Genomic DNA, 21614 nt, shown 5'->3' with positions numbered 1-21614 from the left:
ATTATAGTAGTATCTCAAAATCAAAAGAAACTCCAATATTTCTTGTCTATAGATGGCGTAGATTGCACAGGCTTGTATCCAACTACAAAATAAACCCAGTCTTTGATCATGTTTCAGCTTTGTCTTTATTTCCTTCAGAGAGGAGAATTTTCCTACAACACAGAAATGTCTAAGAGGACTACAAGGTCCACAGCTCAAGCCTGCTCTTAAATCACAAATGATATACATGCACATATGTGTGTGTGTGTGTGTGTGTGTGTGTGTGTGTGTGTGTGTGTGTGTGTGTGTGTGTGTGTGTGTAAATAAATAAATAAAGCATGGAAAATGGAGAGCCAATACTAACCTCTCTGATAATACCTCATTTCTCATTCTCAGAAATGTATGTATACAACATAAAAAAAGAATAACTTTGCTTCATATCAAACATATCTATGTCATTCTATTCTTAAGATTATTAGGGACATACCCTACTTTAATAAACCAGATTCCAATAAAAAAACATACCCTGCTGGATCACTGTAGCCTACACAGACTTCAAATATTTTACAGCAACTTCAGCCACCATCAAAACCACAAATGTTTTAAGCATCATTCTCTATGTCCTCCCAGTTCCCAAACTACAAATTCTGCATCCCAATTTCAAGTGCAACTATCCAATCTCCCTTTTTATTTTTTTATTTTTATTTTTTTTACTTTGACACCATCTCCTCAAGAACCAGCAGAAAAAAAAGAGACAAAAAAATTACCCAGAAAGAAGCTACTATCCTACTCAACTGCTATCATCTGGGTATAAGCTATGTTTTTTTGCCTTCAGTTTTAGCCTTACTTTAGTATGACAAAATAAAAAGGATGTCTTGATAGATATTTGTGTGATTGACAGACCAGTTCACTTCTCTGAAAGCACAAAAGTAAAAGTCTAAGTAAAGAGGTTTATATGCAATGGAAACATGTTCTTATTTTACATCATACATAAAATTAGCCTGTTCACAGAATAGTGTCCCAATGGCCCATTTCAAGTTCCCCATTCTTTACAGGAATCCTGAATCAAGTTCTGAGTAATACAACTCTCTATTTGACTTTTAGTAGCAGTTGGCTTTTTCATAGAAATACTGTTAAGACTCTTCATAGGTTCATTAGTTAATAAGTTAAATGCGGATTGTCTTAACAATCCCTGGTCTGTATATTTTTGTTATATTTATTCATAAAAATAAGCCCATCCATGTGACACCTTAGTTTGTCATTAAATAAACTTACAATATTGAATATTTTCATGTGGCAATATGCCCATCCATACTAAGTATGGTCAGCTGCAATTATCTGACATATCTAAAGTTTCCACACATAATGTGCATATGTAATTTTGCTATTAGTATAATGAACATTGTCTAGCTAATCATTTTGTTTTAACCTTACATAAACAGTTTTATGCCTTACCAGTAAGGCAGACACCAATGCTGTTGCTGGTACAACAAGTAGCATACTCACCTTTGACAGTAAAAGACCAGAAGGCTGTGGGTTCTATTCCCACTGCAGGTAGTTGTATTCCTGACACTTCAGTGTAACATTAGAGGATGCTGCACTCCCGACTGTGTCATCCTTTGGATGAGGTGTTAAACAGAGACCTCATTCAGCTTGAGTTGGTAGTAGCTCAGGTGGATTTACAAGATCTCTAGTCTCTTACTCAAGAGCGTAGGTAAATTACCTGATGCCCAGGCCATATTTTCCCTAGTAGCATAAATACTCTGGGTCTCCCTGAACAGAGGCCATTATCCTAGTGGGTCTCCCTGAACAGAGGTCATTAGCCTAGTGGGCACTAACCAGTTCAACAAAGGATAAGTAAGTAAATAAATAAACACTGTGATAGCTGGCAGACTTTTGCCTCATAGTTTTGGTCTGTTCCTTATACAATTTGTTAATTATTGTCAAATAATTGATGACTGAAGTAACTAATGGCAGATATTTAAGTTTAAAGCGTCATGTCTTTCAGAAAATGCATACTAATTCAGAAGCTACTGTTTCAGCAACTTTCTAAGTTTATAAGAGCAATACTTATAATCTATCCTATTTTTGGGCTTTTACCCCAGGTCTTGCATGCTTGCATGCTAGTGACTTATGATACACTTTCTCAAAAAAGCAAGCGCTGGAACTTCCACTAGTCCAATCTCCTGTAACTATTTAGCCCTCCCAATACCTGACCCTATAAATTGTAAAGCCCTACTAGAACCTAAAGCTCCCATCCATTTCCAAATCTGAGACTTCACTCCCATACCCTAAAGCTCCAACCCACTCTCATTAAACCTGAATTCTCTGATTGCTGCCTAATTCTAAAACTCCCTTTTCTGCTCCCTAAACCTAAAACTCCCTTCCTACTCCATAACCTTAAAACTGCTCTCTCATTCCCTAACTCTAAATCCTCTTTTCAGTCGCTGTCCTAATTTACATTCCTACAAGATGCTCGAGTCCCTGGGTCTGAGACATTGGTCTTTGAGTGCTTGTAGTAGACCCTTTGTCCTACTAAATATTTTTGACTTTGTCCAGATTTCTTGTATGGAGGGATAAAGGGGTATGGCTGAAGCATTTTGCTATTTTATTCTGATTCAGTTGGCTTGTTCTTCAGTCCATGGTTACTATTTCCCCACCGCATCCATTCATGGTGCTGAAAGGACAGCTCTGCTTACTTTTTTCTTTGGCATTTCAGGAAAGTTTTAAAAAAGAAAGAAAGTATAATGCTGTTAACTATTTTAGATGCTTTGAGTAAATATTTGAGTTTTCTCAGGCATTTTAATACAGATTTTTTTTCTTTGTGTTTTGATCATTTCCTGTGACATTCACTTAAAACTGATTTCTTGTATTCCTTTTTTTTCCCTAAAATAATGTTGATGCTTTAACTTTTTTATATCAGGGTGGCTCAGTTGCAAAATAAGTTAAGCTTTCTTAGGTCACAGTTTTTGTGTCTCCAGTTCAGTTCTCGGCTGTGATAACTTCTTCGTGGAGTCTGCACATCTTCGTTCTGTTAAAGTAGAATTTTTGTCAGGTGCTGCAATTTCATCCCACAATGTTACATAGATGAATTAGTGTTTTTCTAAGGTGCCCATAGGTGTGTGTGTGTGTGTGTGTGTGTGTGTGAGAGACAGATTTTATCCTGTGACAAGCTACTGCTCTATTAAGGATTAGTTTAAAGACTTGTGTCCATTGCATGCTGAAAAGATTCCATTACCCTATATTTCCCATTTGCATTAAACTAGTCATTGTAGATTGAAAGACTAAATGAACATTTTCATAGCATTACCACAGTTAAAATTATAATTATTCAAAGAAACAACCATTATAGTGTGTTTTATGTGTATTGGACTTTATAGATTTGTTTCCATTTCACTAGGACAATAACCTGGAAAAAAAGTCATATTCCCGGTCCGTTATATTGAACACACGTCTTTATTTTAAATGCACTTAAAACTGTTTTTTTCATAACATTTATCCTAAAAGAAATGATAGACTTGGTCATCAAGGTGGAATTCGACTCCAGTGTACAAGCTGAAGGAAATCTCAAGGACAATAAAACAAAATAAATGGATGCTTACATGACAATACCAAAGCCAGAGTCATGAAAGTAGTCCAAGAAAGACCCTGAAATCATATACCTAGGTCATAAATCATGAGGTTGGAGTACCAACTTGCAACCATTGTCTGTGTGATTTCTGCCTCACCTGGAGCTGGTCTGACTGCAGGACAAAACAAAACATTTAAGTGAAGTCTTAGAAAACAAAACAAAAAGAAACAGTGTTGTTAACCACTTCAGATGCTTTGAGTAAATATTTAAGTTTCTCAGGTATTTTAATACAGATTAGTTTTTTCTGTGTGCTTTGATCATTTCTTATATACCAGTATGATGCTGGCACATATTTCTGGCAATAAACATTAGAGCCACGTTATATAATAAGCAGTGGAGACTTGCACAAAAAGTTAAACCAAGCAACATTTTCCAATTGCATTTGGCACTGCCAGTGGCAAAACAGCACCTTTTTCAAGTAGGCATTTTTCTATCATCCCAGTGTACCTTTCTTCACTAGTACTAATCCAATATTTTCAATTGTAGAGGGATACATTTTATCACCAAGAAAGGAGTAAAAAGTAGAGCCCTAAAGCTTGATGTTCATACATTAGTCTGGGAAACACCTTACCAAAGACACTGGCAGACCACATTTTTAATATTTTCCTATTCGCATAATATCCACAGATACCATATGTACATTTATGTTCATTTACATTTGTTCTGGCATACGATGTAATTCTGTATAGCCTCTTCTAATAACTGTCATGTGGCTCACATTCTTGCCTCCACCCTGGACTCGAGAATCAAATAATTCTCTGTTGTGCTTGGTTTGTCTTTCATGGCCAATTCTGACAGGCTTGACGTCTTTCAGGTATTTAAATAGCATGGCAGTTTTGTTGTTACCAAATTAAATTAGGACTTCTGAGAAACAAATATAAAAAACTTGAATCTCTCCATCCAATATTAATTCCCCCACCTAAGAGTAATTCTTGAATGAAATGCAAAGAAAATAATGGGTGTAAATTGGTTCTGTCCTATAGTACATTATAATCAGGAAACAAATTTGCATGTTGAGAGATTCCATTGACAAGTGCTGCTGTTTAAAAATCTAATGGAGCAAAGTCAAAAGTTAAAACTAACCTAAGTCTCTTTATAAAACTGTAAACATAAATGGCAAGGATCTTCAGTTCAGCTGAGCATTACTGAACCTGGTATTTGGCATTAAAACTTCTTTAAATGCAAAAACAAAAATATGTCAAAAAACACCTCAGTCAATACTGCTGAAGCTATAAAGGAGTAATTAATCACAATGGGTAATACATAAAAACTGTTACATTTGTTTGCAGCAAATCACAGCCTAAGGTACTGCCAGTATTTGATCAGTCAGAAAATATCCTTTGTGCAGAATGAATATTGAAATAAATAGACTATCTGGAAACAAACAGTTTCCCGAGAAAGAAGCAAACACACCAGTTCTCTCCAGAGCTGCACATGCAGTCCCAAGTTCTAACACCTTAAGCAGTCACAGTTTTCAGCAAGGACAGCTCCTGGAACTGGTAGCAACTTGTGAAAGTCTGACGTTGCTTTCCACCTCTCTGCACAGCAAAGACTTCTGGGCTTTCAATCTACAGGCCAGGCACATAAAAATGGACTCAACATTCTGACTCTCTTTCGGGTCTTTGGCTGATGTTTCAAATAACAGCATGTTGTGTGCATCAGCAAACTTCAGTGCTACATTGGATGGTACCTGGATTTGATCTAGCAAGTCGCATTTATTCCCCACAAGCACTTTGGGGACCAAGGGAGAAACAGAATGACCATTGCATTCCTGAACCCAGGTCTTGAGATTCTCAAAGGAAGACATCTTGGTGACATCATAGACAAAGACCACAGCATGCACATTACGATAGTAATGTTCCACCATACTCTTCCTGAACCGTTCTTGGCCAGCTGTGTCCCACACCTGAATCTAAATAAAACAAGATATAATGTAAGTAAATGGTGGAGACAAGATAAAGAGGTTAAAATACAATGGATATCAGAATTCATCATATCATTATCATTTATTAACATTTAGACAGGTGGCATAAAATGTAATATGAGCAGATTCAAGTCTCTTAGATAATGCATTACTAAAGATATAAGAAGAGCCATATTATGGTCAAATCGGGCCCTAGGTAGGGTAATGGACTGCTCCCTTTCTCCCCAGAGGCAGACCAGTACCCCAATTACTTGTCTGTCTCACTTCACTTAACATAAAACACTGTTTAAACTTATTAGTGTGCTTACTGTTTTCTTCTTTACTTTTACAGTGATCTCAGAGATTTGAATTTAATTTAAGACTTTTATTAAAAGCTTTGCAGCAAAACCACTGACAGCCATTTTTAAACAAAAGAAAATAGACACTCTCGTGTTGAAGACAGACTTAGCAAGAGTAACAGTAAACTTCTCTTACTCAAACTCACATTTATTGAAAATGCATCTGGCAACTCACTAAACCAGAAGAGATGTGTTGGAATTCAAAGTCAAATAGCAACTATGTGAAGGGTACGGGAATTCGAAAGACAAAGGTACAACATGTTCTAACAGACTGGATCAACCCACTGTACACAAGTGTCCCTTTTCAGTGAGCCCAGGAACACTATCTGATGAAATGATTTGGTCAGAGTCACACAGCAGAGAAAGATCAAGGGAATCAAACCTTGCAAATTAGCAAACAGCTCATTAAATTACTCAGAGCCTTAATCATCTACACCAAGTACCAGACAAATTGTTGTAGCCCAGCACAATGCATTTCAGAACCACATGCCTACAAAAACAAGCTAATTATGAATATATTCATAGTTAAAACATTAATATTAAACTCATAAGCTTCTTGTTGTCCCGTTCATTAATAGCCAGATAATAAACGCCTTGTCAACAGTTAACAAAACAAGGAAACCAAGGATCATACCCAAAGAACATGGCTTATTTGATGATGTTCCTGTTTACTACAACTGATTCCATTCTTTACATCATAACTACTCTGAGATGCAGGAACCAGCACAAGCACAGACACACAGATGTAGCCATCAATTACAGCCACTTGTATGACTATGTACACTCAGAAGTTTGCTTACAATCAAATGAATGAACATATGCATAAATAATGAGATAATATGCATAAATAATGAGAACAGGTGTATTTCAGCTTGCTGCTATGAGAACTGTATAGTGCAACCCATTGCATTGCAACCATAAGCACCCTGCCTCTAAGAGGGGAGGAACAGATTTTAAATATCAGTCTTATATACTGAGAAAGTTGTTAGTATGGCTTAAAAACAAGATGTGAGCGCACCAACAAAGCTGAGAAAAAGCCAAAAAATGTCCTAAAACATTTCTTTATTACAAAAGGATGAGCGCTTTTGCGGGGTTGCTACTTCATCAGATCCATATAAAAAGCAACTCAAAGTAAAACATTTATACAAGTTAAAATCACATATAATTAAAAAAATCAAGAATAACTTTATTTTTTAATTATATGTGATTTTAACTTGTATAAATGTTTTACTTTGAGTTGTTTTTAAGCCTTGATTTTTGTTGTTTGTGAGTCACCTTTGGCAGGAGTGTGTACTGTTTATTTTACAAAGTTGTTAGTATAACTGGGTTTGCTTTAGCAAACATTATCTGGAGGGTATAAAGTCTAAAACTCAGATGTTTATCATTATTTTGTGACTATAGTCTACAACTCTACCAGAAAATCAGAACTTTTATTTGTATTAAACTATAAATATGGGGAAAAAAATCAGGGACAATTGAGAACTATTCCCTCTAAACACATGCATGTGTGCAAGGGCACACACACACAACCATCCATTACAGCCAGTTGTATGACTTACACCTCAAATAATTTACTTCAGATCAAGTGAATGAATATTTTCATATCTAATGACCTATAAATGTAACTCATCTCACTAGTGTCAGAACGATAAAGTGCAGACTGGTGCAATTCCCCTCTGCCTTCTCAACCTCTTAGTTCAAAAATCAGAAACATAATTTAAATGTTTATCTTAAATACTTAGAAAGCTGCTAAAATAATAAGATTTGCTTTAGCAACCATTTTATAAAGAATAAAATTTGAAACTCACTTATCCTATCATAATTCAAAGATCACAGTTCACAATACTTTGCAAAAAGCCATATATTTTACAAGTAACAGACTAAAATACCACAATACTTATTTCTTCAGTAATTCAGGGCAAAGGTCCCAAAAAAGACAAATTTTAAATATCTTTCTTTTATGTATTTCTTAACCAGATAAACCCATTGCACAAAGTGCCCATTTTCAGGAGCAGCTCAAGAGCACTATTTGAGTGACTTGCCCAAGGTCACAAAACGAGGAGTGGAAGAATTCGGGTCTATATTATAAGAGCGAGGATTTCAATATTCGAACACCATATGGGTGACACCAAATGGTTGAATATTGAAAACCTCGCAAGTGTGAACAGAGATCGCCATAGGGAATTCTTTCCTTTACTTCAATGCAGTGCGATCACGGAGTTGGTATATTTAAGTAGCGGGGGGTGTGGGTGGTGCAGGGGGCTTGCCCCCTACTCAGAGAGATCAGGTAGGTTTTTGTTTAATTGTACATTTTTTATTTTTGTTTTGAAGTTTCACAACTTCGCTCATATGGTGTTGCCCATATGGTGTTCGAAGTTGTGAAACTTTGTTCTTATAATATAGACCCAAATAATTAAAACCCTGTAGCTTTGACTAAAGGAAGCAGTTTGTTAACAACAAACAAATGCCAACAACTCTACAGGCGTTACATGGGCATGCGTTTTCTGAGCAATAAAAACTATGAAACTCTGACTAGTATTTCTAACTGACTGCAATCATCAGTGATTTACCAGATTTTTTTTTTACTTACTGACTGGGTAAGCCCATTGAAGAAAACTGCCTTTTTTTCCTCAAGAGCAACCTGGAAGCACTGGCTGGTTAATGAATGTGGAAGGCAAATGAACATAGAAGGAAACACTGGACCCTGAGAACAGGATGGAGCTTACTAAACTCAGACTTTTATTCCTCTGCACTGACTGCCACACCATGAGGGACAGGGAATAAATATGAGACAAAATTTAAGATGTTCTGCAAAATCAGAAACAGATAAGAGGCAGAGTTGTCTTATCTGTTTTGTTAAAGTAAATTAGCAGGTTGTTTTAACAAATCAACAGGTTTTATATCCACATGGAAGCTATGAAAATATATTAACTGGCATTACTGATGGACTCTAATCCTGAATGATTAGAAAATGAAAGCCTGGCAATTAGTGCAGAGGATTAAGGTTCTTTGCTTTCAGTTAAGTGCTTCCTCTATCAAAGGGACAAGGTTTGAGTCTTAATACATCCATTTGCACATTGTGCGACTTTGAGCGAGTCACAGACATATAGTCCTCTTAGTTTGTCCATTTAATGCTTAATATTTATATGGTAAAGGAAAAAGGAATCAGAAAGGTAGAGTCTACAGGGGGGTCTATGGTTAGTGACAAGAGTATTGTAGGCTAGTTGTTTACTTAGGAGTCTCTTTAAGGGGGTGAGACATGCAGATAGATTAGGAAATACCTTCAATAGAAGAGCTTTTGGATAAGATGGATGACACTGGTTGGCACACTAACTGAAGACAATAGGCCCAAGAAAGAGTGGTATAGTGGTACTCTTTCTGGAAGTGGTTGGGAGGAGTCAGGCTATGCTGATGCCACATTAGCCCAACATACTGAACATTCAAACCCCACAGCCAGGTCTTTTATTTGTTAAACAGCCTTCCTCTGAGTCTTCTGCTTGTTGCACCACAGTGGGGCAGAGGACCTGCATCTGTTCTGGGGCCTCCAGAAAGGGCATCAGCAACTAAGAAGGTAACTTCAGTTTTGCATTCCTCTGAGTTTCAGAAAAGGCTCTTACAAGTCTAAACCTCCATACTCCCTACTGGAAATCCTCCCAGAGTATGCCAATTATGAGGAATGTGCCATTTACCCCATTTCCTGAGATGACCAAGATTAGGGAAGAATTATAATTAATGTTATAGTAGAGAGCTGGCACACTGATCTATCTCCGCTGTACAGGAGTCTCTAGAAGGCCTTAGGACCTCTTTGCAATCATCCCAGATGTTATCCTTTAGGATGTCCCCCATAACAGCTATCACCAAGATCACATGAGAAAACTCTTGTCATACTGTCCATTGTCCTAAAGGAGGAGGACTACCTCCTCTAGCTTTCAACAGAGTGGGCTATTTGAGCAGAAATCTCCAAATCTGGCACAATGATTTCAGTAGCAGCCCAGAGAAATGCTTAATTCCTCACAGCTTATCTGTCTATCATTTAGACAAAAACTGAAGACTGATAAGTTTGGGAAGTGAGTTTGTGTGTCCAGTACCTTTGCTTTGCTTTGTAGGTGTTAAAATATATTGCATGTTTCAAACATGACATCACTGACAAAATGTACCAAACCATTTTGGAATTGATAGATGGGCCTATAAAAGATATCTCTCAATCATCAATTTCCTTGGTTTAATTTCTCAAAGTGCTTTGGGTTTCTAATACCAGGGATAGGGCCCATTCCCATCATAAGTCAGGGTATAATTAATTAAATTAGTATTGTTTCAATTTTTGTTGTTAGCCAAAAGTGCTCTTTGCAACACCCACAATGTGCCCAGAAATGACTCCTCCTGCAATTCATACAGATTTACATGTATTGGTAGAATATCTAAATATGACTATAGATTCTTTTTGTGACTCATTGCTCATACTACTATTAGAACTGTCTTGGAATCTTTCTTCCACATTGCTCTCGTTTCTGCCTGCAAATCTCAGTATTTTCTGACTTTGTGTCTCTCAGTACTTAAGACACTGTAAGCACTGTGTGCAGCAATTCCAATGATCAATGGCACTTTTGTATTTTTTCCAGGGTTTTGTCAAATCTATTTATTGAACTGTTGGTAATTGGTGATCTCATTTAATGTACACTGTGCTTTTCAGTATATAGGCCCTCTGCCATTAGTATATCACACTCAGCAAGAAAAAGTGCGACTGATGCTTCTTTTTTAATGAACCTACATTTCTCTGTTTTTCCCACATGTTCAGTGGACTTTGCAAAGCAGTCTGCTATTCTGGGCTGCCATTACCTTTTGGTTTCAACTCATCTCTCCCTCATCATTATTCTGTCAAATCTTGATCAACATGAGGTTGTTCCAGGAGATCTCTATACTTGCCACTATTATTTATGGCTTTTCCACATTTATTTCCTTCTCATCTAATCCTTCTCCTTATATTCTTTTTGTTTTTTGGCACATTCAGTTGTCTGATTTCTGTCCACTTCTGGTTTGATTTTCCATTTCTGCTTGACAGTGGAATGCTTCTGCTAAACTAAGCAGAGAGGTCATCTTAGACTTCCTCTCCACATGTTTTAATATTTTACACTTACGTTTGGTTCTGATGAGGTCAGCAGATATGTATACAGTTCCATGACTACATACCTATATGTGCAATCAATTTTGAGGAGGCCCAAACCTCCTTCAGAGGGAGGAATATATACTCTTGGCATACACTGATTTTTATGGATCATTTGATAAGCATGATGCAATTTTCTTGTTTTTTTGTCCAAACAATCTAATAACTTTTGGTGCGGACCAGTCAGTCAGTCACACCAAAACTGTTAAGCTATAATAGGGGCAGCAAACTGGTTTATAGCTTGGGCTTTATTCTTAGATCAATATTAGTTTTAGTCTTTTGAAGTATTCCTTACCTAGTTTTTTCACATTTAAGTTTTATTGCCAATTCTTCATCGATTCTCAAATATTTATTCATGCCTCCTGCTTAAGTGTCTTTTTATCACGTTCCTGTTGCAGATTGGTATTGCAACTTTCCTGCTTTAAATATTGCTTTTGCACATTTTTCAAGACCAAACAGACATTCGTATATTATCTGAGAAAGTTTAAACCACTTGCAGTTATGCTTTCAACCTCTCACCCGAGGAACTACACAGTTTTAAGGTATCAGCAAAAAGAGAAGTTTTTAAGCAAGGTTGTTTTCTGGGAGCCAAATTGTAACCATGGCTTAATTTCTTAGGGAAACGCATCAGTGGGTTAAGGGCAAGACAAAACAGTGGTGACAAAGAATCACCTTGGAATTTCCCCTTTTGAATTTTTATTCCTTTGTAGTGGCTTAACTGCAAAGTGGTTTACTGCCGTTTCATGGTCACTCATGTAACTGATCAATTTAGCATGTATCTTGTTCATCTTTAAGCACTCCTTTATCTTTATCCACGAATGTGGGATACTGTCAAATTTTTTTGTGGTCTGTCCATGCCATACTTAGATTCTTCACAGTTTCACAATTTTCTATTTTGGCAATATTTAGCAACAGATGATCCTTTGTTTCAAGTGACTTTTCTTTTGTTCTATTGCCTTGACTGAGTTGTTTCTAAATGACTATAAGCTCGGTCTGCATCGATTCCAGTATATAGTTTGCATATCGTTGGAAGGCAAGTTGTTGGTTTGTTTTTTTTAAGATGTCTTACAGGTTCACTCTTGAGGAAGAGTATTATTTTTCCTTTTGTTAACCAGACTGTTTGTTCTGAAGTGCATACAAGTAATTCTTATTTAGAGCTAAACTTTTGTGTAAAGATGTTAAAACTTTTAAATAGAACTTGGGTATAGCATCTGAGCCTGTGGATTTCCATTTAGGAGCTTTTCTTAATTTTGTTTCAATTTCTCTGGCTATTTCATCCTACTTCAAATCCTGTACATTTGAATGCCTTATGTTTTTTTTTTTTTTCTGTCCATTCAGCATCTTTATGTTCCACAGGGTCTTCATAAATATTTCTACAAAACAGGTCTACTTCTTTTTTTGGTGATGTTTCTATCATGTTTGCTTTGTTTCCCAGTTCTCTATAAATCATTTTTGGGTTATCAATGTTATTGTTGTTGTTGTATCTTTCGGCTTTTCCCGGTTAAGGGTCGCCACAGCGGAATTCCGGCCTGCTAATGATTGGCAGTGGATTTTACGTGCTGAGTTGCTGGCCCTGATGCACAACCTTCAACAAAGGCATGCCCATTCACGCATGTCTCCACACAGAAGACGCTCTAGCTGAGAATCGAACAGGACAACGTCTTACTGTGAGGCGACAACGCTACCGCAGTACCACTACATCAATGAATTGCTTATTTTGAACTTTTCAGTTATATTTATTTGCATATCTTCTCATTTTTTTCCACATGTGCTGATATCTTTAGTTTATTATTTGCAATACTGTACTATAGATCCTAGTTTGTTCCTATACCGTGCATTGTTTTTACCATTTCTATTTTTCTAAGTATTTTTGTCAATCTGTTCCATCTTCTATATTCTTCTAACAGTGAAATTTCTTCTCAATTGCTTTATAGTTTTCTTTACTTGATGCTTCCATTATGGCATTTTATTTCTTCCCTCCCCTTATTGCTCTGTATTTTTGTGGTAAGACTGTTATTGATTTAGCTACACAGTAATATACCCAATTTACTTCTATTATATCACACAAATATTTGTTAATAGTCTTGTTACTGTATTCATGTCTTTTACTAGACTTTTAACATTTTGGGTCTTATTTACTTTCAGCAATCTATTTCTTTCATCAATCTTATTATATCTATCCATCTCTATTAAATCATGCAACTCTTTCCTTTGATCATTTTCTTCCAAACTGGGAGCACATTCTTTGCTTTATCACATGTGGACATTGTGCAGAAAGATCCAGAACATCTTCCTGTAACATACCCTCTTCAGCTACTTCCTGCATCATCTGTTGCTCCTTCATATGGAAACTCATTGCCTATCACTCCACAATATTGCCTGTGTCAGAGTTGCCACTGTTTCCTGTTCCTTCGCTTGCTGTGCAACTCCAAGTGAACTTTTGTACTTATTTCCTCTTGAAGGCTCCAGAGCATCATCTTGCGGTAAGTCATCACGCCTCCCATTCCACTTATTTCTCCTTAGTTTTTGTTATATCATGCTGTGACATTAGCTGTGGTGGATTGTTTTTTTTTTTTTTTTTTATATAATAAATTCTTCACCTTGCAGAATTTCAGTTTCTATTTCTTTAACCTCTCCATTAGTAATCCTCTTTTCTACTTTCCGTCTTTGTTTTCTTATTTTTGTATTGTGAAATTTTCCATATTTGAATGCTTTTGCCTGTATTTCTCTTCAAATACCTTTGGTGCTGCTTTTTTGTATGGATTAGTTTTGCTTTCTCCTTTGCATAAATATTTCACAATTACAAATCACTTTTTCTTTCCATGTTCACATTTCATTTTCTTCAGTTGTCATCCGCTGCACCTGTTTTTCCTTGTTCTATTACGCTGTTACATTACCTGTGTTGGATTTTCCACACTAAATCCTTCACTTTGCAAGTATTCCATAACTTCAATTTCCATTTGTTTAACTTTTACCTTACTAATCTCCTCTGGTCTACAATTCTTTTTTGTTTTCTTATTTTTTTGTATTGTGAAATTTTCCATATCTGGGTGCCTTTGGCTGAATCTGTCTTCAAATATCTTTGGAGATGTTTTTTTTGTATTGATTAGTTCTGGCTTTTTCCTTTGCATAAACATTACACCATATCAGATCTCTTTCATTCCCATGTCCATGTTTCTTTTTTTATACCTTTCAAAAAGTTCTGCATTTTGTTCTTTATATTTTCACACTTTCTTTGTCGCTTCTTTTCACAAGTGGCCCAAAGTTTCTTCATCAACGTAATGCTTTTCATGGATCTGTTCTATTAATGAATACAGATTTAGATTTGAAGCTTTTGACAGTTTTTCTTGTGCAAGCATTTTTCTTTTCTCTTACTTCTCTCTTAATCTTTCTGAATATCTTCTATCTGGTAATGCTAGGTTTCCTGCATAATAGTAACAACACACAATTTCTTTTTTGGCCTGTAAGTTTTTGTGAACTACTACTTCCTTCTACAATTGGGGGGGGGGGCATCCTCCCCTTGAGCTTGCCTAATACCATTGTAGGAATGTTTCCATGTTTTAAGGATTCTATACTGACATTTTTTCCAGTACTTGCGCCAGGATTGGGTACTTTTTTTATCCTGGGACCTGTGCATCCAGCTATCTTTTTTATTTTTTAACCTCTCTCTCCAGAATATATGCTATATAAGATACAGTCTATATATCAGTGTTGTCTTGGTGAGATTTTCTAAAAGACAAGGTCTGCCACATGAAGGTACTCACCAAGATTGAGGATGAATTCAGCTTCAGCAATACTACTCTTCTTTTCTTGCTGATTTTGTCAACCCTCCATTCAGCCCACATTTCCTCCAGTGTGACAATGCTCATGATGTGTGTTGTTTATATCAACACTGAGGGGGACTGTGGTTTCCAGCACTATCATTCATTGGCACATATGGTGTCACTTGATGGACTTTGCTGAGAATACAAAAGCAATTTTCATAGAAATCCCTTTAAAGGTATGTTTATTTTTGGTCTACTATTAAGCAGCACCTGGAAAAAATGGAAAAGGAGGTCAAGACCCTCATGACTATGCTGCCATAATGTATGTTCTCAAGTATACAGAGAATCCAATACCAAGTGTGGTTTAGGTACAGCACACAGCCCAGAAATCCACAGTAAGCAGATGGAATGAAGCCCACCAACACAATAACTTCTAGCAACATTGCTGGTCCAAAAGCAGAGGTCATTAGCAGAGGCCATGCTCTCTTCCATGGGAACACAGGAGCAGAATTCTTAAGGTCTTGCCTGACTACGGCATTTTGTGGACATGTGAAAACTGTCTGTCCCACTAACTATTTATGTGGAAGTCTGTAACCACAGAAATGGGGAAATAATCTTATCCAGATGATATAAGATTCACTTATAAATGTGTCCTGCCCTCCTTGAGACAGAAGAGAACTTTTGAATAGGGATTGTTGACTAGGCTTGTAATACTCTGTACACTGATTGCCTAATATTTACCTGTGAACCAACACTGGCCTTCCTTACTCTCAGAAAAAAAATACTTAGCAAGGCAGGAGATAGCTAACCTCTTAACAAAACAGCCACCCAAGATATTATTACAAGATTTTTTTTTGGTGCCCTAAAGGGTAAAATACCTTAAGTTAATATTAGACGTAAGAGGGTTAAACACCTTTCTTTAGAAAGAAATGTTCCATCTGATCTCAGTTCAGCCAATCCTACTTTGTCGGTAAAAAAATAAACTGATATGCTGTTTGGACTTACAGGATGCCTATTTTCCACCAGAACCACCAAAGAGTCAGACTGATTACTAAGTATAGGAACCTGTTTATCAATTCCACATGCTTACATTTGGCATCATCTTAGACCTGTAGTTGTGCAGCAAGTGCATGCTCATAGTTGCAACCCATCTTAGGCTGTGAGAACCAAGATATCCCCATATTTGGATGTCCGAGTCCTAGCTATTTATCAGTTTAGGATGTATCTGCCAGACTTTGTATGAAGGTACTTTAATGGACAGTCATGGTTCAACAGACACAGAAGTACTGATCCAATGTCCCACAAAAAAAAAAAAAAAAAAAAAGAATTCTTAAACCACGCAAGCAGCACCCTCAGTAGTGGAGTGAAACAGTCAGTCCAATTTCAGGAAATCCATTACAGTAATTCAGTCACTACGATCATAGCTGTGCTAGGGTAGGGTTGCAACTATAACAGACAGAAAGTCTAAGGTGAGTGAACATCCCCTAATGTAAACCAGCATATCACTGTCCTGGAAATAAGGGTAAACCAACTGGCTATTAGTCTTTCAAGGCTCTCTACTACAGAGTATTATTGAAATCTACTTAGACATCATAGCGGTGGTTGCTATATCAACAGACAAGGGGAGAGGGTAAGATCCCATCCTACACTGAAAGGCCATAACACATTTTTGATTGGATTACATGATTAAACCAATTTCTTGTACTCAATCACACTTCAGGACAGACCATTTCCTTAGAGGATGGGATGAATTTCCAATCGCTTGGTGCCTGCAAATGATTCTTCAGCCATTGCACAAGACTCAGGCTCTTATGCCTATGGGGTAAACCTTGCTTCAGCCTGTTTGCATCCTCAATCAATACTAAGTACAGCAATTACTTTTGCCTAATTCCTCTATCACATGGAATTTTCAAGGATGCTCTGCATCACAGATGGCCCACAGGACTCTTCTAAAAACTTTTCTTCTTTTCCTTCCAAAATGGGCCAAACCAAACAAGGAAGGAATCCTGTTCATATACTCTTATTGGTTTCAACAATCTTGATTTCCACTGCTTCTGCTCTGCCTGCCCAATGGTTATACCCCCCAAAACCTCCCAAATCATCCATCAGACAGGATTCATTTGAGTATTCACTTGCAAAAGATAATTTCCTGGTTCATACAGTTCCAGTAATGGCCAATAATCTTTCTTTCTCTTTACATTTAAGGCAGATAATATCATTATCCCAGAAACCAATCAACTGAAGGGCATGCAAGGAAAAAGTGTACTTTGTTTCTGTGTACACACCAATGGCTTTGGTTCGACACCCTTTATTATCTTCTGTTCCTCCTAGTTTGACCTGGATCCAGGACTATGCTAGTCCTCTATCAAATTTCATTCAACAGCAGTTTCCAAATTTGTTGAAGGGTTAGATTTGCCCTCTTTTAATATGCCTAAAGGCAAGCAAAGCATTTTAAAAGACATCTTCTGTCTCAGACTTTAAAAGACCCTGTGTCCTCATGCAATAAAAAACTTTATACTGGAAAAAAATCATCTTACCTTTCTTCCTGCATGTAGCTTCAGCTCAGGTGCAGAACCCATCTAAGAAGATGGTGTTTTTAATGGCAATGATATCAGCTATAATAATCTCTTCGATGTATGGCCTCTTACTTCATCTCATATTTGTTTTTTTTTCATAAGGAAATGTTAACTGTATGAAATATTCACCATTTCATGTTTAAAGGTCCTCAGAAGCAAACCTGAAACAGTCTTGTCATTCCATTGCCTGTCAACTTCTCACAGTACTTCATTCTAGAAGAGTATCTGTTCCACTATATCATACTGGCAACTCACATTTTTAAGTCAGGAGGACAAAGGTCACCCCAAAGACAACTGTTTAATTTCCAAAGAAATAGCTTAGACAGAGGAAGGATATTTGCACAGTCTGTGCCACAACAAACTGCTGTGCAGGAAGGCAAGTTTCCTGGCTTGTATTTCTTATTTAACAGGAACATTTATTTTATTTCAGAGTGTTATACAAAGTTCATTTGCAAAATAAAGGTTCTGGTTACTAAAGAAAACAAAGATGTGTCTGTTTGTGAACCATAGGAATTAGTAGAGATTAAGCAAATACGAAGTATTGGAAGAGGTAGGGAATTTGTTTGTGTTTTTCGGCTTTTCCCGGTTAGGGCTCGCCACAGCAGAACTCCGTTCCGCTAATGATTGTGGTGTATTCAATGGACTGAGTTGTTTTGCCTAGCTAATGCTCTTTGGGGGCGGGGAGGTGCATGACGTAAGGACTGTGAGACAGGAAGGATGTTGATTGTATTGTACGCTGTCTTGTCAATAAAGTTTGGAGTTGGTAGCAACAGCACACAGTTGTCCCGCGTCTTCCTTTCTTAAGTAAAAGAACACGACATGGTGTCAGAAGTGCTGTGTGGCTGTGCCTGGGACTGCTGAACACTTGCTGAAGACCGTACGAGTGGCCTAGTGCCGTGGGGGCGGACATGTCGGACGAAGAGAATGGTCGGCAGCCGCGAGCTAGAATTAACATGGCGGCTAGCGCTCCTAATGCTACGTTTAGCATTCAGCCGCCTGAGCCCTTTGATTTCTCCAAACCTCATGAATGGACACGATGGATACGCCGCTTTGAACGGTTCCGTCAGGCCAGCAATTTATCTTCGAACCCAGAAGGGAACCAGGTGAACACCCTGATATACTGCATGGGCGATGAGGCAGACGATGTCCTGAGAGGCCTCAAACTAACCGATGCAGAGCATCAGGAGTATGCCAAAGTGAAAGACGGCTTCGAAAGATTTTTTACTGTCAAAAAGAACATTGTTTATGAACGTGCACGATTTAACATGCGGAAACAAGAACTGAATGAGACTGTTGATGCTTTTGTTACTGCTTTGCATGCTTTAGCTGAGCACTGCAATTATGGGACGCTGCACGATGAGCTCATAAGAGATAGAATTGTTGTGGGCTTGGCTGACACCAGACTGTCCGAGCGGATGCAGATGGAGAAAGAGTTGGACTTGGAGAGCTGTAAACATGGCCAGACAGTCGGAGGAGGTAAAGAAGCAGCAGACGGCTTTGAGGTGCGATAGTAGTGCCCTGCAGTATAACGTGAATGCTGTGCAGACACCACTCGACACCAAACGCCGGCTGGAGACCTCAAAAGGTTGGGGCAAGGCCTTGACGCCGATTTTTCAGCGACAGACGCAAAAGGGTAAAGACGCTCCGATTTCGCAGTGTTACAGGTGTGGGGGCCCATTTCATCATAAACTCCTATGCCCGGCGACTGCTGCAAGATGTCGCTCGTGTGGGAAGAAGGGCCACTACCAGCGAGTCTGCAGGCAGATTAAGGCGGTGCAGTGTATCGAGGAGGATGAGGAGCTTGGCGAGCGTGAAGAACAGGGCTTTTTCCTTGGTTCTGTCTCCTCCGGGAACCATTCCTGGATTGTGGAGGTTCAAATAGAGGGCACATCTATGACTTTCAAGCTTGACACGGGGGCGGATGTCACTGTTATTTCCAAGTCAGACCTGGACAACTTGTTCAGTGGGAAGGATGCTCCTCTGCTCCAGCAGCCGGAGAGACCCTTGTTGGGGCCTGGAGGGACGCCACTGGAGGGCACAGGATCCTTGGAGCTTCAGCTTGGTTATGGACAAAGACAGACATGCGAGAAGGTGTATGTTGTTAAAGGCCTCCGCACGCCGCTTTTAGGTCTTCCTGCTATTTTGGGGCTGGGTCTCCTGAAGCGGGTTGACACTATTACCATGGAGTCTTTGAAGGCCTCATACCCTGAACTGTGCTCTGGGCTGGGGGTAGTGCAGCGGAAATACCATATAAAGCTTCAGCCAAATGCGGTGCCATACTCTTTGAAGAACCCCAGGAGGATACCCCTACCTTTGATGGGGAAAGTGAAGGAGGAGTTAATGAGGATGGAGACGCTGGGTGTTGTTACCAGAATGGAGGAACCTACTGACTGGTGTGCAGGCATGGTTGTCGTCCCAAAGAAAGACAGTAACAGACTGAGACTATGTGTAGACTACACTAAGTTAAATGAATACGTATGCAGGGAGAGGTTCGTGCTGCCCTCGGTTGAGCAGAGTCTTGGGATGCTTGCCGGGGCGAAGGTGTTTAGTAAACTGGATGCCAATATGGGATTTTGGCAAATTCCTTTGTCAGAGGAGTCGGCTGCACTTACCACATTCATAACCCCCTTTGGGCGTTTTTGCTTCAATCGCCTTCCCTTTGGCATTAACTCTGCACCCGAACACTTTCAACGCATGATGGCAGAGGTCATTGAAGGACTAGAAGGTGTGATTTGCCACATGGACGACGTGCTGGTCTGGGGTCGTTGCCAGGAGGAACACGATGCCCGGCTTCATGCGGCATTAGAGAGACTGGAAGAGGCAGGCATCACGCTGAATGTGGGGAAATGTGACCTGTCAAGGAGCAAAGTGACCTTCTTGGGCCATGTCATCACAGATTCTGGCATAAGCCCAGACCCAAGGAGGACCGCGTCCATCACGGAGATGGAAGCACCTGCAACAGTAGGAGAACTCAGGAGTTTCCTGGGCATGGTGAATCAGGTGGGAAAGTTCATCCCTCATTTGGCTGAGAGGGATAGAGCTCTGAGAGACTTACTATCAAAAAAGAATAGCTGGTACTGGGGGACCAGGAAAAGGCATTCAATGACTTAAAGATGCGATCACCTCACCTCCAGTTTTGGCTGTATACGACCGAATAGGGATACGAAGGTTTCTGCTTGGATGCATCATCCTTTGGGTTAGGGGCGTGCTGCAGCAACAATGGGAGGACGGCTGGAGACCTGTGGCCTCGCATCAAGGTCACTCTCACCTACAGAGCAACGATATGCCCAGGTTGAGAAAGAGGCTCTAGCGTCTACCTGGGCATGTGAACGCTTCAGAGATTACCTATTAGGTAAATCGTTTTGTCTAGAAACTGATCACAAACCCCTGGTTTCATTGCTTGGAGGTCAGGCGCTGGATCTTCTACCGCCTAGAATCCAACGCTTCAGGATGAGACTGATGCAGTTCTCATACACAGTGCAGTACGCTCAGGAAATCACTGTGGGTGGCAGATGCCTTGTCACGTTCTCCACTTAAAACCAGGCTAACACTGGAGGAAACAAAGTTGATGGAGGACACGGATATCTATGTGAACAGTATTGTGGAATACATGCAGGTGAAGCCTTCCTTCCTCCAGACACTACAGGAGCAGCTGAAAGCAGACAGTGTGTGTGTGCGGGTTATGGAATTGTGCAGTCAGGGGTGGCCGCTGTATGCGAACCAGGAACCCTTGCTGAAGAGCTACTGGCCAGATCGTTCTACATTAACAGTGAAAGATGGGTTGCTGTTAAAAGATTCACGCCTTGTTATCCCCTCTGCCATGCGTAATGAGGTGTTGTTGAAATTACATGAGGGACATCAAGGTATCGTGAAGTGCAAAGCCAGAGCCTGTCAGACTGTCTGGTGGCCTGGGCTCAGCCAACAGATAAACGACATGGTTTCGGGATGCAGGACGTGCATCTCAGAGAGGAGGAATCATCCTGAGCCCCTCATCCCAACTGAATGTCCGGACAGACCATGGCAAAGAGTGGGCACGGATTTATTTGAACTAAAAGGACATACTTACCTTCTTGCTGTGGATTACTTATCCAGGTTTCTTGAGATCGCATTGTTGAAACATAGCAAATCCAACGAGGTCATCACCCACCTAAAGTCCTTCTTCGCTCGCCATGGTATCCCAGAGGTCCTCGTGTCCGATAATGGCCCTCAGTTTTCAGGCCAATCTTTTGCGGACTTCGCAA

General features: G+C 39.1%; 1 protein-coding gene across 1 annotated transcript in view; it reads right to left on the bottom strand.

The window, feature by feature from the left end:
* Positions 1–3416: 3416 nt before the first annotated feature.
* RAB33A (RAB33A, member RAS oncogene family) overlaps positions 3417–21614 on the bottom strand; it is a 220647-nt gene continuing 202449 nt past the window's right edge. Inside the window, exon 2 of the mRNA XM_044057019.1 lies at positions 3417–5522. Within this exon, the coding sequence (XP_043912954.1) occupies positions 5085–5522 (438 nt within the window). The 3' untranslated portion in view covers positions 3417–5084. The remainder of the gene's footprint in view (positions 5523–21614) is intronic.

This window comes from Protopterus annectens, chromosome 15.part0, assembly GCF_019279795.1.
Source record: "Protopterus annectens isolate FY-2018-M chromosome 15.part0, PAN1.0, whole genome shotgun sequence".
Classification (NCBI taxonomy): Eukaryota; Metazoa; Chordata; order Ceratodontiformes; family Protopteridae; genus Protopterus; species Protopterus annectens.
The sequence above is the reverse complement of the archived record's forward strand: the minus strand, read 5'-3'. Positions and strand labels throughout refer to the sequence as shown.